The 27,653-nt window shown below is 38.7% G+C and overlaps 1 protein-coding gene across 3 annotated transcripts in view; it reads left to right on the forward strand.

Moving 5' to 3' along the window:
- CRB1 (crumbs cell polarity complex component 1) overlaps window positions 1-27,653 on the forward strand; it is a 246,548-nt gene that overhangs the window by 102,312 nt on the left and 116,583 nt on the right. For 2 of the 3 annotated variants that reach the window (XM_082613804.1, XM_082613805.1), the window contains exons 3-6: window positions 5,246-5,827; window positions 19,310-19,505; window positions 22,111-22,250; window positions 27,428-27,610. In XM_082613804.1, coding sequence (XP_082469930.1) covers window positions 5,246-5,827; window positions 19,310-19,505; window positions 22,111-22,250; window positions 27,428-27,610 — 1,101 coding nt within the window. The remainder of the gene's footprint in view (window positions 1-5,245; window positions 5,828-19,309; window positions 19,506-22,110; window positions 22,251-27,427; window positions 27,611-27,653) is intronic. The other variant, XM_082613806.1, reaches the window with a different exon arrangement.

Consider the following 27,653-nt stretch of genomic DNA (forward strand, 5'->3'; position numbering starts at 1 on the left):
AAGCAACTTTTTGTATGGGCATTATGTTTTCATTTCTCTTGGGGGAAATACCTAGGTGTGGGATTGCTGGGTTACATGGTCAATGTATGTTTAAATTTATAAGACACTTCAAAACTGTTTTCCAAAGTGGCTACACCATTTTGAATTTCCCCCGGCACTGTATATAACTGATATAGCAATATTAATAATGATAAAAGTAGTCTTTTAAGGTATTATGCACTATTAAGGACAAAAAAGGATATTTTATGAATACACTGGGGTCAAACCAGCAGGATGATGTAACCATTCGGAATTTCTATGAACATGAAAACATTGCTTCAGAATATAAAAGTGAAAATTGTCAGAACTAAAAAGAGAAATAGAAAATTTATAATCACTATGGGAGGTTTTTTTTTTTTTTTTTTGCTGTACGCGGGCCTCTCACTGCTGTGGCCTCTCCCGTTGCGGAGCACAGGCTCCGGACACACAGGCTCCGCGGCCATGGCTCGCGGGCCCAGCCGCTCCGCGGCATGTGGGATCTTCCGGGATCGGGGCACGAACCCGTGTCCCCTGCATCGGCAGGCGGACTCTCAACCACTGCGCCACCAGGGAAGCCCACTATGGGAGGTTTTAATGCATCAATCTCAACAGAGAAAAAGTAGAAAAAAAATGAGTACTGTTATAGAAGCTCTAAATAACACAATTAACAAACTTGATCTAATTGATTCTTGTAGATTTTCCATGGGGCAAAGAAGAACTCACAATGGAAATTAGAAAACAGTTTGCATATAATGAAAAGAAATTGTAAGCAACACAGTAAAGCTGTGTTTTTAGAGGAAAAACATTTAGTCTTAACTTAATAAATTAGAAAAAATCTGAAAAAGTAAACAGCAAGTTAAATCCAAAGACAGAAAAATTAAGAAAATAAGGCAAAAGCGGAAATGTATAGGGCAGAAAAGATAGTATAAACAAACTCTACAAAGTCCACTATTTGAAAGACTAATACAATTATTAATACATAGACAAGAAAGATCTGTTATAATAAAGAGGGCATGAAGGAGAGTTCCATTTTCTCCACATTCCCAACACTTGGTATTGTCAATCTTTGTCATTTAGCCGTTCAAATGCGTGTATAGTCATACTGTTTTAAATTTCTGTTTCCCCAGTGATGTTGAGCATTTTTCATTGTGCTTATTTGCCACTCCTTTAGGTCTTTCATGGGGTTTGGAAGGCAGCAGAAGTAACAGTTATGTGAATATCACCATGGTTAAGTAGGAAACTCTATCCAAATTATCCTAACTTCTAAAATAATGCAGTAAAAAGAAATGGACTTTGGAATCAGACAAACCAGAGGTTCAAATCCCACCTCTCTATGACCCTGTGCAAATGACTTATTCCTTATAAAACTTAGTTTTGCATCTGTAAAATGTTTTACACAAATGTTGTTAGAAATTTATTTTTAAAATTGTACTGTAGGGCCTCCCTGGTGGCGCAGTGGTTGAGAGTCCGCCTGCCGATGCAGGGGATACGGGTTCGTGCCCCGGTCTGGGAGGATCCCATATGCCGCGGAGCGGCTGGGCCCGTGAGCCATGGCCGCTGGGCCTGCGCATCCGGAGCCTGTGCTCCGCAACGGGAGAGGCCACAACAGTGAGAGGCCCGCATACCGCAAAAAAAAAAAAAAAAAAAAAAAAAAAATTGTACTGTAAGGGCCTTGGATATAAATGCTAATTTCTTTGCTGCGTGTTTTTCAACACAAATGCTTCAATTCATGGCTTAAATGAAGATACTTGATTTTTGAAGAAGGAAAAAACCATCACCATTACCACTAACAAAATGAAACAAAACAGAACAAAATCAAAAACATAATTTCCTAATAGACCCTTGACGGTGGGAGTTAAGAGAGCAGACTTGTAATATTTGATTATCTTTTTTCAGTTTGGACACAAGACTTTAAGTACTCCCAAATGTTTGAACTATTAAATATCTCTTCATTTTTCCTCCCTATTCTCTGCCCTACACCCTCATACTTTTCATACTATTGGCAGAGAATGCCAGTACCTCTCATGTTTTTTTTTCTTTCTTCTGAAAATAATACCCTTCCTTCACTTGCATTCATTTAAAAAGACATCTCAAGTACCTTTTCTTCAGTGAGGTGTTCCCTGGTACATTTGCCCTGGGCCCTGTGATCACACAGCACTCTTCCTTCCATGTTTCTGTGGTGACATTTCTCCCCTTTCTTCCAGTAAGTATGTACTGAGCACCTACAATGTGACAGGTAATGTTATAGACCCAGGAAATACCAGAGACAAGGTCTTCCCCTTTCCTCCATGGAGCTAAGATTGTAATGAGGAAAACAGAAAACAAACATACACACAAAGAAATAAGAACATTTCATATGTATTAGAAAGCAAAACAATAAAGGTTTAGAAAAGGAGTTCAGAGAAAGCTTTTCTCAGGAAGTGACATTGTAGCTAAGACACGAACAACTAGAAGCCAGTCATACATTTGAAGATGGGATTGGAAAACCAGCACCTGAAAAAAAAAAAAAACTATAGTAAAAGGATGAAAGGATGATTAGTTGAGTTTTTCCATAGGGACTAGAAAAGGTTTGCTCTCAGATCAACCCTCCTGATAACATATAATAAGCATATGTTAATCTTCTGTGCTCAGGCACTGGAGGAAAACTGTCGGCTGCCAGAAAGACTCCACGGAAGATAATTGTGAAAATCTTCTCACTCTTGTGTCAATCATTATCTTCTCCATCTTCTCATCACCGAGTTGGTGGCCAGACCACATTAAAAAGAACAACTTCTCTAAACTCAAAATGGATTAACGACTTAAATGTAAGGCCAGACACTATAAAACTCTTAGAGGAAAACATAGACAGAAGACTCTATGACATAAATCAGAGCAAGATCCTTTTTGACCCACCTTCTAGAGAAATGGAAGTAAAAACAAAAATAAACAAATGGGACCTAATGAAACTTAAAAGCTTTTGCACAGCAAAGGAAAACATAAATAAGATGAAAAGACAACCCTCAGAATGGGAGAAAATATTTGCAAATGAAGCAACTGACAAAGGATTGATCTCCAAAATTTACAAGCAGCTCATGCAGCTCAATATCAAAAAAACAAACAACCCAATCCAAAAATGGGCAGAAGACCTAAATAGACATTTCTCTAAAGAAGATATACAGATTGCCAACAAACACATGAAAGAATGCTCAACATCATTAATCATTAGAGAAATGCAAATCAAAACTACAATGAGATATCATCTCACACCAGTCAGAATGGCCATCATCAAAAAATCTACAAACAATAAATGCTGGAAAGGGTGTGGAGAAAAGGGAACCCTCTTGCACTGTTGGTGGGAATGTAAATTGATACAGCCACTATGGAGAACAGTATGGAGGTTCCTTAAAAAACTAAAAATGGAACTACCATATGACCCAGCAATCCCACTACTGGGCATATACCCTGAGAAAACCATAATTCAAAAAGAGCCATGTACTACAATGTTCATTGCAGCCCTATTTACAATAGCCCGGAGCTGGAAGCAACCTAAGCGTCCATCAACAGATGAATGGATAAAGAAGATGTGGCACATATATACAACGGAATTATACTCAGCCATAAAAAGAAACGAACTTGAGTTATTTGTAGTGAGGTGGATGGACTTAGAGTCTGTCATACAGAGTGAAGTAAGTCAGAAAGAGAAAAACAAGTACTGTATGCTAATGCATATATATGGAATCTAAAAAAAAATAAAAATGGTTCTGAAGAACATAGGGGCAGGACAGGAATAAAGACGCAGACATAGAGAATGGACTTGAGGAGACGGGGAGGGGGAAGGGTAAGCTGGGACGAAGTGAGAGAGTGGCATGGACATATATACACTACCAAATGTAAAATAGATAGCTAGTGGGAAGCAGCTGCATAGAACAGGGAGATCAGCTCGGTGCTTTGTGACCACCTAGAGGGGTGGGATAGGGAGGGTGGGAAGGAGGGAGATGCAAGAGGGAGGGGATATGGGGATATATGTGTATGTATAGCTGATTCACTTTGTTATACAGCAGAATCTAACCCAAAATTGTAAAGCAATTATACTCCAATAAAGATGTTAAAAAAAAACACTTCTCTTTCTGCAGGAAGAGAGGGAAGAGATTTATCATTATACCTATTTACCAAAGTTTACATGCTATTTTCTTCTGACAGTAGTTGATTTATGTCTCATAAGAGCAAACTATTCATTTTGTAATTTTTAAAATTATAAGCCTGTACTCTTACCCACTATTATATTAGTGAGTAATATTGTGAGACAGGAAGTAAAAATAAGAGAATGATGTATTAGATAAATCCACATGCAAAAGACAGTGTTTTGTGAGCTGATGCAATTGAGTTGCCAAATCATAAAGATTCTCTGCGATCATAATGTGTGTAAATTCAGGGAAACTTTGTACACATGCAGATAGCCAATGAATTTGGAAAAGAATCATAGAATTTTTGCTTTCTTGCAGGTTATCATTCCAATTAGAATTTTAAAAATGTATCCCTAGAACAGAGAAGCTTTCAGAAAATTGAAAGTCCATAAACTTTACAACATCTGCTTCCTTGCGGTGGGACTTAATCTGTCATCTTTAAGATGTACACAATATTGTGTTGCTGTGAGGATTATAAATAATATCTGTGAAACACCTGACATGCTTGGTACAGAGTAGACCTTCCACAAATAGTTGGTATTTTCTTTTACTTTTATGTTTTCACTTTTCTATGCTTTTCTTTTTAGAGCATAAATGATGATTGTGATAAACAGTCATAAGCCAAAGTATAGTATTCATTCAAATATTAGTTTCAGTTCGTATGTTCAGAGACAATTTTGTATCTCATCTCTCAGTATACCCTCAAAATTCTCCATGAGAGAATGTGAATTTCAAAATTTGGGATTTATGGGACAATTTAACAATTCACCCCATTGCTCAACAGCACTTATACCTGAGAAAGGAAAATGCAGGAGAAGCAAAGAATCTGAAACCAGCCATTTTTGTTTCTTATTAGCAGCTATATGAAAAAAAATGACAAATCATCATTAATGACAAAAGTCATTATTAGACAAATTTGACAAATTCATCACCAGAATGCAGTCAATTTTGTATTTCATTGAGTTTCTTTGAGATGCATGAAGAGCAGAAAGAAGAAACTTCTTTAATTTATTGTCCACCATTTATTTGTAAGCTTCATTCTGATGTTTTTTATTTCCTTGTAGATTCCTTTTGCAATAAAAATGACACCAAGTGCCTCTCAAATTCTTGCCAGAACAATTCTACATGCAAGGATTTTTCAAAATACGGCAGTTGCCATTGTTCAGGCACGGCCATTAATTTGGACAAAGACTGTGACCATGAGAAAGACCCTTGCTTCTCCAGTCCCTGTCCAGGAAATGCCACTTGTGTGAGCGTCCCAGGACAGAGGAGGTTTCTGTGCAGATGTCCTACTGGGTACAGTGGGACCAACTGTGACACGGCCATTGCTCCCTGTGGCACCAACTCCTGCCAACACAGAGGCTTTTGCCATCAGGACCCTGTGCACCCTGTGTGCATCTGCCCTGCTGGATATTCCGGAAGATTCTGTGAGCTGGACCACGATGAGTGTGCGTCCAGCCCCTGCCGCAATGGTGCTGTGTGCCAGGACGGAATCAATGGCTACTCCTGCTTCTGTGTCCCAGGCTATCAAGGCAGGCACTGCGACTTGGAAGTGGACGAGTGTGTGTCAGACCCCTGCAAGAACGAGGCCACGTGCCTCAACGAGATAGGACGGTACACTTGCATCTGTCCCCACGATTACTCCGGTAAGTGTGATTCCACTCGAATCCCAGATGATGTAATTAGCTTTCTCTTTAATGTGACAGAAGCAGAAGTGACCTATTATGTCCCATCCAACTGCTTATGAAAATGGCCTTGACAGGAACTCATCAACAGATAGAAAGCTTCCTAAACTACTAAAAATCCACTGAGCTTAAGCATTTGTGTACTGTCACTGTCGTTGTTTTAAATGGAGTCCTACACTGTTTAAAACATAGATTTAGCCTAGAATTAGTGGGCTCTGCAGGACCTAGCCTTCCGGGTCCGGGCAGTACAGGCTCCCCGGCAGAGCAGATGCCCTTCGTCCTAGCTAACCTAACATGTGCCCTCTCCTGCCACCGCAGCCTGGTGGGGGCAGGCCACAGGATGGATATGGGTGGATGGGTTTCTAGTGTCGAAGTGTGATAAACACACCAAGGATAGCAAGGCTGACGGAGCATGGCGGATGAGATAAGTCATGAGTTTACTCATAAAGAAGTCACTTCTTGTTGAATCTCTTGGAAATAGCAAGTAATAGTCCCTCATAACTATTCACAAAGTTTCTGCTGATGTTGATTTAATAATAGAGTAACAAGCAGCTCATTCATTACAAGGCTACGTGCTGTTCATTATCCTCACGCTCGGTCTGCATTCCAACCCCCTCCCGCCATTCTCCTGAGTCAGCTGCCCATTTAGGTCAGTTTTTCATGCCAACCATCTTCCTTACACCGTTTTACTCTGGATTTTCCATCTACTCTAAGGGGTCTTTGCTTTCTCATGTTCGTTCTAACTTCTGCTCACCACTTTCCTGGGCTTCCTAACTACTAGCTCTGTGACATCATTCTCCTGTTATGCCTCTTTTTCCCTTAGTTCGTGCCACTTTTTTAGCCTCCTGGGGTATTTGGCTTTCAACTTGCCTTTTCCCAACCCTTTGACACTTACTTCTTGGTCTTGTCATTCTTTTTCCAAGTATGCTAAGTAATCTAATTATTTAAAAAATATTCCCCTTCAAAATTTGTACCAGACCCCTCCAGGATCATTTTGCTAATATTACAGATTCTAGAAATGTCTATTTTACAAAGTAGACATATCCCTAGTGGCTCTGATATAAAATTTTCTCCCTCTCCCTTGACCTTCACCTACAGCTAATCTTCAAATTCTGTTGTTTTGACATCCAGGAGGTCTCCTAAATTGAGCTCATCCACTCTGTTACCAGTGCCTTGCCTCATGCCGTCAGATCTCTTGTGTGAAGCACAGTACATTCTCCAGACTCTTATCTTCCCCAACTGGTTCTGAACAATGCCTCCAAAATAATCCTTCTAAAATAGACCTGGTTGTGCTGTTCCCTTCTGAAGGACCTTGAGAGCTCCCCACTACATAGAGACCAAGTTTAATGTCTCACTAAAACCCCTCCATAATTTGTCCCTTACTTATGGGTCATATCTCCACCCACCATTCCACCAAAGCATTCTATTTCCTCAAGGCATCTTCACTCTTTATTCTAGTGGCTTCCATCCTTCTGGAAGGCCCTTCCTCGATTCACAATATCTACTCTGTGAAGTTCTTCTTTACTTTCAATCCTCAGTTCACCACCCAACTCAAGAAGTATTTCTGACTTACTAGTAGCTATGTAGTAATTATGGTTATTTATTACTTCCATAGTAGTTTGCACCTCTATTAAAGAACTTCCTGTATTCTCTCCTCTTCTTGAGAGATCTGTGTTTTTGTCTCCTCCCACTAAAGTGTTAGTTTTGAAAGAAGTCATTTCTTATATTTGTTCTTTAATTCATCAATACTTTGGGGGTGTTTATTATATTAAGTTAGTGAATTAAAAAGAGTAGTACTCAGCGCAGTGAATAATGGTGGCTTAATAAACTGTTAGTTAATTGTTCTAATTAATTCTTCCTTATCTTTCTGGGCACCCTTCCTAGTAATGAAACTGATGTATAATGAACAGATATTAAACTAGATTTTACTTTCTCTTTTACTTTATGCCTATTTTATGATGGTAGAATGCTTGTGTCAAGTGGAAAATTATTTTGTTGAGTGCCTCTGAATTACCAATACTATGCTAAAAGTTATGGGGCATACTAAAGGAGCTTATAGAACAGTACTTCTACATGAAAAAAAGCCTTGTTCATATGCCATACTATCATATCCATTCTTTTAATTGAATTATAGCAATTGATTTCAATTATTAAGTTTAAAAAATGTTTTTATTGAGGTGCCGTTGATTTTTAACATTATATGTTTCATAGAAACAGCATTATATTTCTACTTTTGTATACACTACAGTGTGCTCACCACCAAAATCAATTTTATTAATTTTTGAATAAAAATGAGAAGTAAATTTTTGTAGGGCTGGTTTGGGATTGCTTCTGTTTATAAAGGTCACATTTAAAAACCACTATAGTTTACTAAGATAATATCTTTGGTTTCCTGCTCCTAATACAATATCCTGAATTGTGACTAAAAGGAATAGATGTGAGATCAAATGTTTCAGCCATTTTAACTACAGTTTTCTGAAACAGTCTTAAAATTGCAGAAACACAGCTTGAAAAATTACGTTTTACAGTCTATGTGTTTTTACGTTTACATTTTAATTTAATTGGATTGTAATGAATCTTTTAAGTGGTTTAAATTTAGGCATAAAAGATGTCAAAGGTGTGTCCCAAATGTGAAATGTAGTAAAACTCCATCATAAGGCATTTCACTGTGCAATAAATTAATGTATCCTGTGGCTGCGTCATATCCCTGCTGGGCCTAATAAGAATCAATGCCTTTTCCTCACTAAAACACACAGAGTCCACAATGAGGACACTTCCCTTGCCCAAACCCTGATATAAAAGTGTTGTTCCCTATTTAAATATGTTCTCCTTTTGTTTTCCAAGAAATTAGCTACATTTTGTTATTTCAGCTTTTCAAAGGACATATATACAACTTACCTGCAAACAGCATTTCAGTGAATGACTCAGAAGGCAGTAAGAACCAGGTCTATTATTAGCTGGGTAGGCTTGTTCAGAGAGAAAGGTGTGGTTTAGGCTTGATCACCAGTCTCCTCCCACAGTGAGGTAGCCTGCATCTGGCATCTCCTCTGTGGTTCTCAGGCCTGACTGCACAGGAGCAACTCCCCACGGAGCTCTGAGCCAGAGGTGCTCGTTTCTGCCTCCCGAGAACCTCATTTAGCTGATGGTTCTAATGCACAGCCAGGCTGGGAGCCAGAAATTAAGTTTATGTGAACCTAACTGGAAAATTTTCTTGCACAGTCCCAACCTTTAGACCCTCAAGGAAGCTTGTTTTTTTGGCGCTGTCCTGTGGTTGCCAGTGTTCATGGCAGCTCAGGCCAATTAATGAGAAACCCAAAGAAGGTCTATAGAATCAGGGAAAAAGCTGCAGCTGAAAAGGACAGAAGAAAGCCCTCGGCCCTCAGCACCGGTTCGCAGAGGCTCCGGCTCGCCCCGGCCCTCCTGACGCATCCCGGAAACTATATCGCAGGCCCGAGCTGTCGCGGGCCATGTCCAAATTTAGAGTGATCATAAAGAACCCGGCTTAAAGGAAAAAGCCCGCGTGCCTCTGAGCAGCACAGCCAGAAAACTCAATAAATTTTCAAAGACAGGGAGGCAGGAGAGGAAAGAGTGGTAGCACTTGGAGAGAGGGTTCACCCTGCGGGGCTCCTCCGCTCTGCGCCCTCCTGCCAGGTGATTCACAAGCTACAGCAGCGGGCTCCGGCTCCGAGAGGCGCTCAAGGTGCCGGCGGGAATCTGCGCTGCGTAAGCAAAAACTCCGTTTCAGCTGAAAGCGAACAGCGGCCAACTTTTTTTTAATGAAAAGAATATTAGCTTTGAGCATGTGACTGCTTTTAGTTAAAGGACTTGAAATGGATCATTCTGTAATTGAAGTCTTCGTTAGAATTAGCCCAATTGACTAATGAACATTTTTCACGTTAAAATGCCTGAGCATGAGAAGAATAGAGCTACAGGAGGGCAGGGGGAAGGCCAGTTGGATGCACGGTGAAGCAAAACAGTATAGGAAAATATCTTAGTTCCTCAACTGTAAAACAGATCTTTGGTATAAAAATAGTCTTTTGGGAAATAAGAAAAAACACTATATTAAATGTACTTATCGACTGTAAGATCAATCTCTATTTCAGAAACAAAAATATATGAAGAAATTCACTTTATATTCAAGAAAATGTCTTAGTATACGGAGACCAGTTAGCACATGGAGACTAGTTAGAAAGCCATTGCAAGACCAGGTGTAAGACATTAGGACCAGACCTGGAAGAGGGGTATAGGCATGTAAGGGAAGAGTAGGTGTACCATCCCTAGGAAGAAGACTCGCTGACATTTATCAAAGCCGGAATATTTCCAAACTTATTTTACCAACAAAAAACTTGAAATCCCTAATACGAAAATGAGAATGCATTAAAAGTTCAATTGCCATTTCCAGCTTAATGAATTTATAATCTCTACCAGTGGTTCTCAAACTTTAGCATGCAACAGACTCACTATTAAAGTACAGTTTCCGATTCAATAGATCTGAGATGGGGTCCAAGAACTGCATTTATAGCAAGTTCCCAGGCGATGCTGATGCTGCTAGTTTGGGGACCACACTTTGAGAACCGCCGATGTAGACAATTACGTGGATTCTCATGTGACATCCTTGATTCTTATTTCACAAACTTTATGAGACGAGGAAAAAGAGTCAACACAAAGTAGTTATATGTATATTTTAATATATTTATATTTTATTTTATATATTTTATTTTACATACTTATATATTTATTTTATATATACAGTGTATACATATGTATATATACTATTTATTACTGGAAACAGTTCCAGATAAATGATATGGGTAAAATAAATGTTTGTTGAATTCATTCAGTCATTAATTTAGTGAACAAGCACATATGTATATATTGAGTCCCTGCAATGTGTCAGGCATTGTTCTGTTTCTGTAAATATAATAAGAAAAGTGATGAAAAAGTCCCCTTACATTCAAGAAGGAAGAGATAGACATGTATAAAATAAGTAATAGGTAGGTAAAAATATGTAGTAGGGTAGGTGGTGATAAACTCAGTGGAAAAATGTAAAACAAAAAAAGAGGGAATTAGGGATTAAACTTTAGGTAGAATGACCAGGGAAGGCCTCTCTGAGAAGTTGACCGGAGAATAAAGTTCTAGGGAGGTGAGGAAGGGAGTCGGGCAAATGCCTTGTGGAATAGCATCCCTGGAAGAGGAATAGCAGATGCAAAGACCCTGAGGCAGAGTCCTTGGAATGTTGGAGAAGCAGCAATGAGATCTATGTGATTGGAGTGGAGTGGACAAGGAGGAGACATAATAGGGTCAGATTACTGAGACTTATAGGTCACGGTAATGACTTTGGCTCTTCCTCTACGTGAGATGGGAAGTTGTTGGAGAGTTTTTTTTTTTTTTAATGTTTGTTGAAGTATAGTTGATTTACAATGTTGTGTTAGGTTCAGGTGTACAAGAAAGTGAATTGGTTTCTTTTCTATTATAGGTTATTATAAGATATTGAATATAGTTCCCTGTGCTATACAATAGGTCCTTGTTGTTTATCTATTTTATACGTAATAGTGAGTATCTGTTAATCCCAAACTTGTTGGAGAGTTTTGAGCAGAAAACTAAAATGGTTTGACTTGTATTTTATTTATATATTTAATTTATTTTTGGCTGCGCTGGGTCTTAGTTGCAGCACGTAGGATCTTCGTTGAGGCATGCGGGATCTTTCGTTGTGGTGCACGGGCTTCTCTCTAGTTGTGGTGCACGGGCTTCTCTCTAGTTGTGGCACGCAGGCTCCAGGTCGTGTGGGCTCTGTAGTTGTGGTGCACGGGTTCCAGAGTGCGTGGGCCCTAAAGTCTGCGGCTCACGGGCTCTAGTTGAGGCACACAGCCTCAGTAGTTGTGGCACGTGGGCTTAGTTGCCCCATAGCATATGGTATCCTAGTTCCCCAAGATTTTAGTTCCCCGACCAGGGATTGAACCCCCATCCCCTGCATTGTAAGGCGGCCTCTTTACCACTGGACCACAAGGGAAGTCCCTTGACTTGCATTTTAACAAAATGTCTTTGCTTATTATGTTGAGGATATGTTGAAGGGAGAGGTTAAGGTAGAATTAGGGTGCCCAATGGAGAGTAATACAATAATCCAAGTCAATGGACTATTATTTGAGAGGAAAGAGTGAAAGAGAAGTATCACAATAGCACCTTTTTTCCTTTAAAATTTAGGACAGAAATGAACCCTGAAGGATCACGGATCACGCAAACGAAATGAGAGCACACCTTCCCCGGCCTGCTCTCTTCTGCCCTCTGGCGGTATGTCCAGATTATTCAGCACAGGTCTATCCTTCACAATATTTCTAGCAACCGTGCAGGCTTCCTTAGAAGTTAGGATCAACCATATCCATATCGTTATGCAGCGTCTTTCACATCCACACCTGAAACTTACCCTACTTCTCTGCATCACATGACAGTTACTCATTTAAAGTTTCCTATCAGAGCTTTTTTTTTTTTTGATAATTCTTCATGTTCTTCTCTGAGCTTTCTCCAGTAGTCCTCCCACATTCTGATTCTAAGAGGTAGCTAACTCTGACACTGCAATTACAGTGGCATTTATTAAAGGCATATTTTGAATTTCAGTCAGTGTGGAGATTAGAACCTATTCTTTTTTTTTTTTTTTTAAGAACCTATTCTTGATGTTCCATCATACCTAAATGTTTTTTTTTTTTTTTTGCAGTATGCAGGCCTCTCACTGTTGTGGCCTCTCCCGTTGCGGAGCACAGGCTCCGGACGTGCAGGCTCAGCGGCCATGGCTCACGGGCCCAGCTGCTCCGCGGCATGTGGGATCTTCCCGGAGCGGGGCACGATCCCGTGTCCCCTGCATCGGCAGGCGGACTCTCAACCACTGCACCACCAGGGAAGCCCACCTAAATGTATTTTTGATCAACTAAAGCACTTTGAAGCATCTATGATGAATCAAATCGGTAATTTAATGGTCATGAAAATAATCTGGGAAAAATAAAAGTATTATATATTATAAAATATAATCTTATTTCATGAGAAATAATATTATTATCGTTACTATTGAAAGTTTTTTTACTGAAGTATAATCCTGATTATAAAATTAAGACATAAAACTTGATGAACTTACATCAATTTACTGGGAATAATTTTTAATAAATAGTCCATATTTATATAAACATACTCAATATATGACACCCGTTTAAATAACACTTAAATATTGATTCTGTGAGCACCTACCTAGGTATCTCAAATTTTACTCACCATGTAATATACCCAAACAATTATCTTTCAGACCTCAAAGGAAAATAATATATAACAGCCTAAAGAGAAATTCTGAATTTCACAGGCTGTATCTTTATTTTATCAAAGGAAAATTGTTGCTTTTCTATATACTCTTAATTATTAAACTGACCAACTTTTGGTGGTGTCATGTAAAGGCAATTAAACACTGTTCAGGTCTTTGTGCAGGACTAGAGCCATTTGAAATAGTTTTTATGATGAAATGTAGTTTCTGGCTTTTGACAAATGTGTGTTGAATGAGTGCACAAGATAACAAATGCTATTTGCTCAGCAAATATTTATCACAGCCTTGCAAGCCACTGGACACTGTGCCAGACCGTGGAAATATAAAGATGACTAAGGCAAAATTTATTCAGGGAGGAGGAGTGTAAACAAAAATTACAATCTCTCTCTGAACAGAGTGCAGAGGAAGCACAAAGGAAGATGCCGCTCAGGGTCAGGAAACGCTCCAGAGAGAGAGTGGACCATGAGCAGAGCAGGGATGCACCACTTCCAGGATGTAGAGCTGAGACTTGTGTTCTCTGGCTACATTTATTATTATTTTTGTATGAATAACAATGAGTTGAATGCAAGGGGGAAGGACTGCAGAGATGTTTTAGAAAGGGGTGATGTCTCTCCCGTCATGTTTGCTCTGATGATTGACTTGTGGTTTAGGCAGTAGTTACGGATGACGTGCTCCATCCTAAACTCTGTCTCTCTCCGACTCCTCCTCTTAGTGCCCTTCCAGCTATGAGCAGGGTGCGCAGGGCTGAGTGAGGAGGAGATATGGTCATACATGGTACTAACCTGTAATATGAGGAATTAGCAGGAGACAGGGATTCCAGGCCCAGCTTTGATGTTCTCTAGTGGTTTGATATTGATAAATAACAAGAGTTCTGAGCTTCTGTTTCCTCATTTTAACATCTAGGCATGATAATATCACCTAACCTCGGGGTCCTGGTGAGAATGACATGACGTAATGAAAGTTTTTTCATAAACTATTTAAGCCTATGCCTATGCTGGTTGTCACTATTTTAACATCTTCAGTATTGCTACTAGTACCATTGCTGTTTATATTTCTCTAATAATTAATGATGTTGAGCATCTTTTCATGTGCCTCTTGGCCATCTGTATATCTTCTTTGGGGAAATGTCTGTTTAGGTCTTCTGCTCATTTTTTGATTGGGTTGTTTGTATTGTTGATATTCAGCTGCTAGAGCTGTTTGTATATTTTGGAGATTAATCCCTTGTCAGTTGTTTCATTTGCAAATATTTTCTCCCATTCTGAGGGTTGTCTTTTGTTCTTGTTTATGGTTTCCTTTGCTGTGCAAAAGCTTTTAAGTTTAATTAGGTCCCATTTCTTTATTTTTGTTTTTATTTTCATTCCTTTAGAGGGTGTGTCCAAAAAGATCTTGCTGCGATTTATGTCAAAGAGTGTTCTGCCTATGTTTTCATCTAAGTGTTTCAGTGTGTCTGGCCTTACATTTAGGTCTTTAATCCATTTGGAGTTTATTTTTGTGTATGGTGTTAGGGAGCATTCCAATTTCATTCTTTTGCATGTAGCTGTCCAGTTTTCCCAGCACCATGTATTGAAGAGACTGTCTTTCCTCCATTGTATAGTCTTGCCTCCTTTGTCATAGATTAGGTGACCATAGCTTCATGGTTTTCTCTCTGGGCTTTCTATCCTGTTCCATTGACCTATATTTCTGTTTTTGTGCCAATACCATACTGTCTTGATTACTGTAGCTTTGTAGTTTAGTCTGAAGTCAGGGAGCTCGATTCCTCCAGTTCTCTTTTTCTTTCTCAAGATTGCTTTGGGGGCTTCCGTTGTGGCGCAGTGGTTGAGAGTCTGCCTGCCGATGCAGGGGACATGGTTTCGTGCCCCAGTCCGAGAGGATCCCACATGCCGCGGAGGAGTTGGGCCCGTGAACCATGGCCACTGGGCCTGTGCATCTGGAGCCTGTGCTCCACAGCAGGAGGGGCCACAACAGTGAGAGGCCCGCGTACTGCAAAAAAAAAAAAAAAAAAAAAAAAAAAAAAGATTGCTTTGGCTATTTGGGGTCTTTTGTGTTCCCATACAAATTGTAAAATTTTTTTGTTCTAATTCTGTGAAAAATGCCAATGGTAATCTGATAGGGATTGCATTGAATCTGTACACTGCTTTGGGTAGTATAGTCATTTTCACAATGTTGGTTCTTCCAATCCAAGAACATGGTATATCTCTCCATCTGTTTGTGTCGTCTTTGATTTCTTTCATCAGTATCTTATAGTTTTCTGGGTATAGGTCTTTTGCCTCCCTAGGTAGGTTTATTCCCAGGTATTTTATTCTTTTTGTTGCAATGGTAAATGGGAATGTTTCCTTAATTTCTCTTTCTGATCTTTTGTTGTTTGTGTATAGGAATGCAAGAGATTTCTGTGCATTAATTTTGTATCTTGCAACTTTACCAAATTCATTGATTAGCTCTAGAACTTTCCTGGTGTTATCTTCAGGATTTTCTATGTATAGTATCATGTCATCTGCAAACAGTGACAGTTTTCCTACTTCTTTTCCAATTTGGATTCCTTTTATTTCCTTTTCTTCTCTGGTTGCCATGGCTAGGACTTCCAAAACTATGTTGAATAATAGTGGCGAGAGTGGACATCATTGTCTTGTTCCTGATCTTAGAGGAAATGCTTTCACTTTCTCACCATTGAGAATGATGTTTGCTGTGGGTTTGTCATATACGGCCTTAATTATGTTGGGGAAGTTTCCCTCTATGCCCAATTTCTGGAGAGTTTTAATCATAAATGGGTGTTGAACTTTGTCAAAAGCTTTTTCTGCATCTACTGAGATGATCATTTGGTTTTTATTCTTCAATTTCTTAATATGGTGTATCCTATTGATTGACTTGCATATATTGAAGAATCCTTGCATCCTTGGGAAAAATCCCACTTGATCATGATGTATGATCCTTTTAATGTGTTGTTGGATTCTGTTTGCTAGTATTTTGTTGAGGATTTTTACATCTATGTTCATCAGTTATACTGGCCTGGTTTTACCTTTCTACTTAATACTTAAGGAAAATGTGTGTAATTCCAATCCCTCTTTGAAATTGATATCTTTAAAAATATTTAGGTGTGAGGGAATTTCTGAACTTATTTTGACAGCTAATGAAAATTGCATAGTTCAGAGTGGAACTATCCCTGACCGCCAGGAATTCATGATCTCATATCTTAGTCACCTGTATTGATGTAGAGATGCCACTGTGCATATTAGCACAGCATTAGTCATAGTGAGTCACCAAAGCTAATACAATCAGAGGATTTTTTTTTCCTGCCCTGTACATTTTTCTTTTGGTGCAGAGTTCCCCTTATTTGTGTTTTCTTTCCCCCAACTCTTTCTATTTTCTTTTGTTTCATACAGAATTATAAACCAATTCCAACGGATCGGTTGGGTTCCTGGATGAACTTTGGGAAAGACTTTTACAGTTATGAATTTTCCATCCATTAGACAATTAGCCACAGAAGTGCTACTCAGTGTAACTGCATTCATTTTCTATTGCTACCTAGAGTTATAATGACATGGTGCCATACATAGTAACACTAGTCATAAAAAGAATGTTTCCAGATAGACTGGACCACACTGTGTAGGTATGTTTTTGAAGGTTAATTAACTGTCTATACTTAATGGCTGCATGCATGTAACAGTAAACATCCAAATGAAAACTGAAAATCATAGTTAGTTTTCCAGATGTTTTACCTTTGAAGCCAAGCACCTGGAAATACAAAAACATCTGGATGACTAACTGTACTTATCACTTTTCACCCAGCCATTTTGGCATCATGCAGACATAGACCAAATCACTTTTTTTTCCATATCAGTAGCAGTGAAAAGCTGCAGTAAGAATCACATTGTTAAGTAATATTAAGAGTAATACAAACAAATCAAATAAATCCAAAGTAAATAGTTGTTTGAACTGAAATTGTATTTAAGTTATTGAAACACATTCTTATACATGCATCAGAATCACTTTAAAGCTAAAGCATTTGAACGACATTGTTATAAATGGAGCTGCAGTATTTAAAATAATGGTTTATAATGTATTTCTTAAGCATTAGGAAATAATCTGGGTGTATAACAGATGAATATATGAACTTTATTTGAATTATGAAATAAAATTTAGGAAAGTGTTAACAAGTTTTAAACCACTGGTTTGGCTTTATATGTTAATAGTTTTCAACAAATACAGATGACTAAAATACCAAAGGACATAATCCGAAGGTATTATGGAGAGGTGGGTTGACCAGGAGGAGACAGGAATGGCAGAGACACTGTCACTTACTAACTATGGGACATAGGCAAGTCAGTGCATCTTAAATGTGTTGGGATGGAATAAAAGAACACGCGTGACATGACCTCACCCTGCATGTGCACATGGTAGCTGTGTAATAAGTGCCAGTTGCTGTCTGCACAGAGAGCACCACAGGAGCCCACAAGGATGGATCATTTCGGGGTGAGCAGAGTTCTGTCTTACTCCTGATAGAACAGTGTCATTTTAACGGAGTGCTAACACATTATAGTTTCAGTTGCTACATGTGTTTAAAAAAATAATTATATAAAACTTAAAAAAATAATGTATCGTTTTTATCTTTCATATATTCTTAGAAAGTATTTTAAAAAGAGGTATCTGTTATTGTATTATTTTACATAGCAGAAAATAAGATACGAAAACATTGCTGAAAAGCTGTTTCAGAGACAGAATGAGAACACGGATCTCCACCAGACAGTTCAGTGCTCTTTCTCTTGACCTTACTGATACCAATGAAAACAGACACGGAAAATCTCATTCACAGACCGGGTGAGAAATAGCCTCAAATGGCAGGCCATTTACCTGCAACAAATACTATTCCACAACTTTCCATCTTTAGTGATATAAAATTTAAGTTCTTTTTCCTCTCAGAAAACAATCAAATTTAATATGCTGGCGTCTCTTTTCACTTCCGCATTTGTAGAATCTAGTCACAGTTGTAAATGGCAGGTGGTGTTAGAATATCCTATTGTATTTTCTATCAGGAAAGAGGGCACAGTATCAATCAAACTACTAAAAACCTCTGAGTTATTTGAAAACTCCTCAATATCATTTTAATACATAATTTATTACCCTGGGTCATAGGCACAGGAATAAAGATTGGCAAATATAGGTAGCCCCCCTTTTGTGTCTTTTAAAACCTATGTGAAAATTTGATTGTGTATCAGATACTGTTTTGGCAGATTCAGTAGTAGATTCAGTAGTTTGCTATCTCAGTGTGACCATTTTTGTAAATCTTAAACTCGGTTTGCTTAGAAAATAATCTTCACCTACTATTTGGGCAAGGGAGTAAATACAGATTTTTTTAAAATGTGATGTTACCTTAAAATGAAGTAGCTTCTAATAATACCACTAATTACAACGAGTTTAAGTCACAAATTGATTTTCTATTTAAAAGCAGCATTTTACAACACTATAGAAAATGTCAATATTTCTGTGCAAAAGGGACACTTAAGGAAAGAATTGCACATCATATTTGTACAATAAATTTTGTGGAAAGAACAAGTACTTTTTTTTTTCTCTAGCAAACACTTAGTATACACCAGATACTATCATAAACACTTTAGAACACACTGTAATTGTAATAATTATCCTATGGGGTAATTACAACTATTGGTCCCATTTTTCAGGTGAAGAAACTGAGGTAAGGAAAGGTTAAGGAACTTTCCCAAGGTCACACAGCTAAAAGAGGCTGTGCCAAGATCCCAGCTCAGGCCGTTTGGCTTTGGAGTCTGAGCTTTTACCCACTGTTCAATATGACGCCTATTAAAAATAATCTAAAGACATTGGCCGATCCCCTTCAGGCTTCCAACAAAAGTACAGTAAACAATTACTTTGTCCTAAGAACGATTTGTGTCCTCGGACCAAAAAGCCACGAGCTGTTGTATGCAATAGTTCTTTGTAAGTGACATCTGCTCTGCTTTGTGAACGTCCCACGAGCATGCCAGAAAGTTAATATCAATTACAATTAAGGAGGAAAATTATTTGGGGCAACATCACGTTTCACAAGAGCCTTGCTAAATAAAGCATTGCCAAAGAGCGAAAATATTAACGCTTTGCTAAAACTTTGCCTTTCTTTTCTGTGCCGACTTTTTTAAAAGGTGTAAACTGTGAATTGGAAGTTGATGAATGTCGGTCCCAGCCCTGCCTCAGTGGTGCAACCTGTCAGGATGCTGTGGAGGCCCATTTCTGTGACTGTGCCCCCGGCTTCCTGGGTGCTGGCTGTGAGCTCAGCACTGATGAGTGTGCCAGTGGGCCATGTCTCCATGGAGGGCTGTGCGTGGATGGAGCCAACAGGTACATTTTCTCCTACATATGGGTCATTGGCTTGGAGTGAACTCACTGACCAGAAGCTATTGCACCAGTCATTCTGGTGAATTTGGAGATCTCACATCTCTGGCTTAAAATGTGCAGATTGCTTTTTATACTTTAAATATAAAAAAGCTGCAACATTCACATTTTATTAAAATAATGCAACCTTTGGATGCCATCTGTCTCAAGAGGGAGCATTTTCCAAGTCATTCTTGTAATAGTTTTGAACTGGTTCTGTTACAGAAAAGCACCAGCCTTCCAGATCCATGAAACAAATGGAATCTACCTTCCGTATCTTTTGTAGATGCAAAAACAAGCTAGAGATTATTCTATATGTGAATATAAGATTGTATTTATAAAATAACGAGCATATAAATCAAGTGGTGAAAAATAAATCCTTTAGGAATTTTATATAAACAGTGTTGGAAAGGGTGTTGATGTTAAATTAATTATATCTTGAATTTCTAGGTGTTTGGAGAATTGGGTGAATACTTTGAAGACAGCAGAACGATGAGAAGTAGCCATGTAATTCTGTTCCAAATTAGAGTCTATCATTGGCTTTTCAGTAAAAACAAAAACAAAAATAAAACAATAAATTACACCTTAATATGATGCATATAATAAATTTGGGTAATGGTAGTTGAATTCATATAAATATTTTTGAAAGAACTTTCTAATACTTATTTAAACCACAAGCATCGAGTTATTAAACACTTAAGTTTTAACAACATTAGCATTTAATATTGCCTTGACAGATCCTTCAGCGTCTCAGTGGAAGGCAAGATGGGCACTAAAGCTCCCCCTTTACAATAAGGAGTCTAAAGTTCAGGGAAGTTAGGTGACCCCCCCATCCCCCCACAAATTCACACAGTTAATTCTTTGAAAAAGGAGGCCTAGAATTGAACTTTCCTTTATTTAATAAATAAGATATAATATAGCCCAAATCTGAATTTTAAAGTGAATCAGACTCAAAAGGGCGGCAATCAAAGGCACGTGTGCTTCATATATACCCAGGAAAATAATGTGATTTTAAATAGAGCAAAGTGGTAGAACATTTTTTTTGTAAACTATAACCATTCTCCACGTCTTACCTGTGACTTTCAGTTACACCCAAATGATTCTCCAGTGGCTTGAATCTTCAGGCCTGGAGACAGGTCTGGGCAACACATAGACCAGAAAGGCAGTTTCCACACAAGCGCTCCAGACAAAAGGAGGATGCTCTCCCAGCCATGCTTCACTGTTTCCAGAAAGCATCAGAACAGAAGGCACACAACGCTTTTAATGCCTATGGAAATGCAAACAGAGCAAGGCTGAACCTGCCAGCTTTCCTCTCTTCACCTGAATGCGTGCCATGAATAATTTTTCTATTGTATCCACATCTCTCTTCTTATGACCTAAATTTTGAAATCATTGCAAGGTCAGCAATTACAACCTGACTTTATTTTCCCACAGCAAAAAAATTAACACATTTGCTATGAGGAGCGTGGGAAAGTCAGAAACTATACCCCATGAAAGGTTCTTGCAGACAAAGGAAGATTCAAATGGAGACTGATTCCGTGAATTGAGGTCCACTAGCCAGCCGTGACCACAGGACTCTTGTCTCCAATGTCTTACACATAGTAGGTTTGTAGTAGGTATTTTTAATTAAGTAAATGGAATAGTGAATAGAGGATTTCTAGCTAGCAAAATTATGTATAAAAATCATAGTCACTTATATTTGCTAATATTTAAGTTTCTTAGTGAAATCTTAATATCTGTGTTGGTGGTAAATAGACACACAGCCGTGGTGAACAGGACTGTTACTCTTTATACAATACTAGGTATCCCTCCCCCCAGACACTCATTTTATCTAAGCTGAGTGTGTAAGCCCATGTTTTTGTGATACTAGATCCTCGAGGAGAGACTGTCTAAATTGAAAGCCTATTCTTGATAAAGTGAACAACTCTCCCCAACAGATTTGTATTTTAGGTCTGTCAGATAATCCCACTTAATCAGTGAATGATTACAAACAGCAAGACTAAAATATTCTTGTACTCTGAAAATAAGAAAACATAAGTCAAAATTTATATAATGAGAAATTTTCCTGTTTTTTTTCATAATTGTTTCATTTTTCATAAGGGACCTCTTTTCTGGGCTCTCTATATTAAAAAAAATGCCTTGATGATATAAATCAGCTTCTACTGCTTCACAATATTAACAACTTTATTTGGTACTATTCAGTAGTTTTATTCAGTATTTTCTGCCCTTTGGCATGCCATGTCCATTCTTTATATGCACATTTAATTACGCCAACAACTCTGTCACAAAGGTACTATTACCTTCAATTTACGGGTGAGGAAATTGAAGTATACAATCATGGTTTCCAAATAATTTTGATTGAAAACTGTACTGTAAAATTTTAAAGATAAAAGCTATTTATATGGAAGCGCATAATGCTTTCAGGCTTATAGAGATGATTCCTCAAGGTTTTTGATAAGTATTAAAACCATGCCATGGGTCTGGGGTTGACAGACAAGTGAAGAGACAGGATAACAATATTTGATCTTAATATGACCAAGAGTTGATGTGACAATTTCATTTTACTCTCCAGGTACAGCTGTAACTGCGTGGGTAGTGGATTCACAGGGACACATTGTGAGACCTTGATGCCTCCATGTTGGTCAAAACCCTGTCACAATAATGCTACATGTGAGGACAGTGCTGACAATTACACTTGTCACTGCTGGCCTGGTAAGTGACAAAATATCTTCCACTTTTTTTTTTTTTTTTTTTTGCTTAGAATAGAAACAAATTGCTTATAGCAAATAGAAACTAAAAATTCTTGTTGCTAAAGGTTTAAAACCAACTCTTTCTTCTAGTTATCATTGTTTAATTTAATTGTATTCTTCAGTGCTCAAACATATCTACTGCTACACTATACATTGTCTGAAGTAGGTTACCAAGCTGCCCAATCATCAGAATCTTCTGGAAGAAACACAGAGGGAAAAAAAGTCAATGGAAGGGTTGATTTCAGCATGGTCTTCGTGGAGTAAAATTCACTGGAAGATGCTTCCTTTTCCTCCAAGATGTTTTCCTTGATGCTAGAATACATTAAAACCCATGAAACACTATTAAAATCCTAAGTGCTTGTATTATAATTCATGGAGTCAGTCAGTGTGATCATAATGGTCCCCATAAAGGGTGTAGAATGATAATCCAGAAATGGGTGTATTCTCCTAGCCCTTTTTAATGTAAAAGAGAATACAAGTTACACACACATAAACCATAACTAAAAATTACACTTAAAAGGTAATTAGACTTGAGTGTAGAGGTGATACCAGAATCAGTAGGAAACAGTATGTGATACTTGAATCAACAGGCCACCCATAAATATTGATGTTAATTTTCGCAATGAACCTGCTTGACGTATTTTAACCTAATTCTTACTGGGATTTTATTGCTAGAAATGAAAGAGCATTTCATCTCTCTTCTTTCTTGATCCATTGGAAAACACTGATAAATTTATGATTATTTAAAACCTAGCTGTTGCAAGCTTGCTGGTCATCTACCCCCTCCTGCCCACTCATGTTACTGTCTGAGGAAAGGATGACCCTGTGGCTGGGGAGGAGGCATGGAGACCAGGGTCAGTCCCGTCAGTAGCAGCTTCTGATGGAAAGACATCTCATTGCCTGAGGCACGTGTAACACGCTTTGGTTGAACGCATTTTGTAGGTAAAAACAAAACAAACATAAAAGTATAAAAGGAAGTTTGGAATTCTTCTGTGGCTCAGAAATCTATGTATCTCATGTGTCTCCCCACTTCCAGACAACGAATAGGGTATATTTTTATCCTTTGGTCATTGGCTCTGGTCAGTAGGAAACAGTATGTAACACTTGAATCAACAGGCCCCCTGTAATACTGAATTTTTTCCAAAACATGTTATTCCACATTCTTGTCATCAACCGACACTCAACACTCAATCAGCACTCTGGGCAGGACCTCAGTCCCTAAGCAGGGCATGGAGCAGACAGCTTGGGAGCAGGACAAGTCCACCATTTGTTAGCCAAGTAAACTAGGATGAGTTACCTCTTAATTCTTAACCTCTTAATTCTTAAATTTCTCATCCGCAAATGAAGGATAAACAAAAAAACTACTTGTAGTGTTGTTGTGAGGGGTAAAATTATAAAAATAGAGCCTGGCACATATTAGGTACTGAAAGAAAAGGCAACTATGTATTACTACACACCAAGCTCTACACCAGGAGGTGGAAATTGGGTATGAGAGATGGTTTCTGTGCCCTAAAGGCTTTGTAATGGAACCAGGCAGTTAAGAGGAGCTGCCTTAAAAAAGACCAGTATGTTGCACAGCAAAGCCAGTCCTGGTCTTTTTTTAGGCAGCTCCTCTTAACTGCCTGGCTCCAATGCAAAGGCTTTAGGGCACAGAAACTAACATGGTATTGTGAAGCAGTTATACTCTAATAATGATCTATTTAAAAAAAAAGACCAGCATGTGTTCCATACAGTCAAGCCACATGGATTTCAGTGCCATGATTCCTCATATGAGGAATCTGGCAATCAAAAAGACATGGCTCCTCCTTCCAAGGAGCTTAAATTCTATCTGGGATACAGTTTGAAAAAAATGTGTACAGTACAATTTTGGGTACAATAAGAAGCTCTAATAAATTCTGTAAAAGGGATTAAGGAGAGAAGAAGTTCAGGGATGGCTTGACCAAGGAGGCACCATTTTAGAAAACTTGAAAGATCACTAAGCATATCCCAGAAATGTAACCACTAGCCATGTGACTTTGGCCATGTTACCACTCTGAGCCTCAGTGTCCTCATCGATAGATAAAGCAGAGATGATGATAATAATATCTACCTCATAGTGTTGTTGTGGAGATAATTCCAGCAATATAGAAGGAGCTCCCAGCTCAGTCTAGACCATAGGGAGCACTCGATAAATGTCAACTAGATACTAAGATTAGAAGGTTGGCCATTCTAGACCCTATGGCCAGCACGTAGCAGCTCATCACTTATTTAAGGATAGAAGAGAGGAAGAGAAAGAAGAGGGAAAGAAGAAAGGGCAGCAGACACACATGGAAAAGAGCATGTCCAATTGTGGAACTTTGAGTGATTTTTTAAAATGCTGGACTACGCAGGGCTGAGGGTAGAGAGATGGGGCTGGGGAGCAAGATGTGACTGAAGCCGGATCACAATGCTGTTTGTGTGCCCTGCAAACTACAGGGCAGAGAAGTGACATAATCTGACCTGTTAATTTAAAAAGAGCTCTCTGGCACTTTAGTGGAAGGTGATTGAGAGAAATAAGGCTAAAGGCAGGAAATCTGGTGAGAGTTCTGCAATAGTTTAAATAAGAGATAAGCCAACTGGCCAGAACAAAGACCATAGTGGTGAGGGTGGAGATGAGGGGATGGATGGCCATGAGAGCACTTTAGGAGGTAGAAATGATGTGGGGATTGAGAAAGAGACACCAGAAATGATGTGGGGATTGAGAAAGGGACACCGATTTAGGACAGTTCTACTTCTGAGTTTCTTGGGTCGCTGGATGGATGGTGATTTTGCCTAAAGAGAAAACTCAGAATGTCTTTGTACCCAATTCTCACAGTTATATAGAAAGAGAAGATTTAATGCTACAAGCTACTCCATATCTAAGAAAAGGAGACCATTCCTTTGGATCACGAGACCACTGCCACTGAGCACGATGGCAAGGATCCACTGCTGGAATTGCCCAGGGTCCTCATTTCAAGAGTAATTAATTACAAGAAGGGTTAGTCACTTTAAATGCCTATCTTGAAAGTTTCCCTGTTACCCAGAAAAGATTGGGTTTTTTTTTTTTTTTAAACACATAATTTAAGAACCCTGGGGTCTTGACTCAGCATCATATTGTTTCTTTGTACAGAGTTTTACAGGAAAACTTGTTAAATCTATTAAATGTAGCCTTGATTGGAGGAATCTAATTATATACATGGTTAAAGGGTACAGCACATCCCCACAGGGCCCCAGTGGTGGGGACAGGACTGGTAAGACTATAAATCAGAACCTTCCTAATGTTCAGGATAAGAATAAGACAATGCATGAGCCAGAAAGGACTTATGAAGGTTCTAAATTACTTCCTAACCTGGCCTGTGTATGAGTCTTCAAACTTAGAATGAGAAGAAAATTGAAAATAGTCAGAACTTTCTTTAGTAAGTCGACTGCAGCACAAGTTTTTATAATGGCTTTGTGACAACCATTATTTAGTGAATATTTGTAGATCCTTAAGTATGAAATAGAAGCACTTAAAAAGTAGACATTCAGGCATAAAAGACTGAGGGTTCTGGGGGAGGGTCACTACCAAGGATTGTGGGACCTTTATCTGACATGTGCTTTTAGTTTCCTTTTCGACTCTAAGTTTCTTCTTCAGACTGCTGACAAAGACCCCAGGGGTCAAATGTGACAAAAGCATTATATTGTTGAGCAACAGAATTTGTGTTGTGCTTACGATCTGACATAGGGCCCCGTTCAGGTTTTTATTAAAATTACAAAATAAGTGATCACATCATATTCTCATTATCTGCTTATTAAGAGTTCATCAATTCTCTAGTTTATCTGCTAAGCTAGGATTATCATCTAAATTGTTGATTAGAACTATTTGAATCTCATTCGGACATTGATTGAAGGCCTACTACTCAGGTGTTGCTCTGTCCTGGAGTGGAGAATAAACAAACAGTCCCTGCTTTTGTGAAGCTTACAGTCTGTTGAGGGAGACAGCTATCAAATACATCAACAAATGAAAGCTATATATGTAAATAAATTTTAAAAGATAGCTATAAAAGTAAGTATATAATAGCAATCATTGTAAGACAACGAAAGGAAAGAATTGGGTATATAAGAGAAAAAAGGATCTTACTTAGATCTGACCATGAGGATAAGAGACGGAGCCTGAAAGCTCAGAGTTATCCAAGTACAGTCTTGGAGAAGGGTTTTCTGGAGAGGGGACAATGTTATAAAGGCCCTGGGGTAGAAAACATTCTAGGGACAGGAATGCAGAGATGGGATTAGGGCCAGATAATAAAGGGGGCCGGTCAGGTTAACGATTTTAAATTTTATTCTGTGTGAAAAGGGAAGCCATTGAATGGTTTTAAAGTAAAGAAATACCATGATTTGACTTATAACTTTTACAACTCTGGATTGTAAATTTAACATGGATAGACCGTGCAAGGGAGTTCAAAAAGCAAGTTGCAGAAGGATGCGTGCAGTACAATTCCAGTTATGTTAACACACACACAATAAATATATACATATATAGTTTTAACAGGGCATATGTATATAAAACCAGAGGAATAGTTCTGGTAGGGGCTTTCTTTTATATTTAACATTAAAATGTTTTATAAAGTACTAAATCATTCATGTTTTATTGTTTTTATTCTTGTCCCTAACAAAATGACCCAGCTAAATCCATTCAAATACAAATCACTATTTTATTGTCTCACTGAGTGTTAAGAAGCAATCATTTACCTTTACTTTGAGTTTTAAGAGAAGAATTTAGGGTTGGCTATGTAGATCCTGCTGATTTTACAGTTATTCTCTGGAAAAATATATCATTTTTTTTCCTTGCTTAACATTCAAACAATTGGAATATTTGAGGAATTGGAGTCTAGTTAAAATGTCCAGGTTAGATCAAGGTTATCCTGAAGTTCCTTGTTCATCCAATCTTTATTAAAAGCATTGATCGATATTGTAGGAGTGACTCCATTGTTACTATTACTCATGTTCGTGGAAGCCTCCCTTACCAGATCCCTTGCCAGCTCCTTGAGGGAGGCCCAGCACCTTGTTAACTGGTGCCAGCACAGTGGCCAGCCTCCGGTCAGGCACATACTCTATGGTTGAGGGGCTTTGACTCAGCAGCTTCTCTGAACGTTTATCCTGCAGGGTACACGGGGGCCCAGTGTGAGACCGACATCGATGAATGCAGTAATAGCCCCTGCCAGTCTGATGGGGAATGCGTGGAGCTGTCTTCAGGGGAAGGGCATGGGCGCCTTGCCCAGCTGCTCTCTCTGTCCGGCCGCCCCGAAGCCTCAGGTTACATCTGCATCTGTCCACCTGGACTCACAGGTGAGGCCCAGGGCTGGGGAGATGCCTTGACTTTCTAGCGTTT

The sequence above is a fragment of the Mesoplodon mirus genome (genome assembly GCF_964341445.2).
Source record: "Mesoplodon mirus genome assembly, chromosome: 3".
Lineage (NCBI taxonomy): Eukaryota > Metazoa > Chordata > Mammalia > Artiodactyla > Ziphiidae > Mesoplodon > Mesoplodon mirus.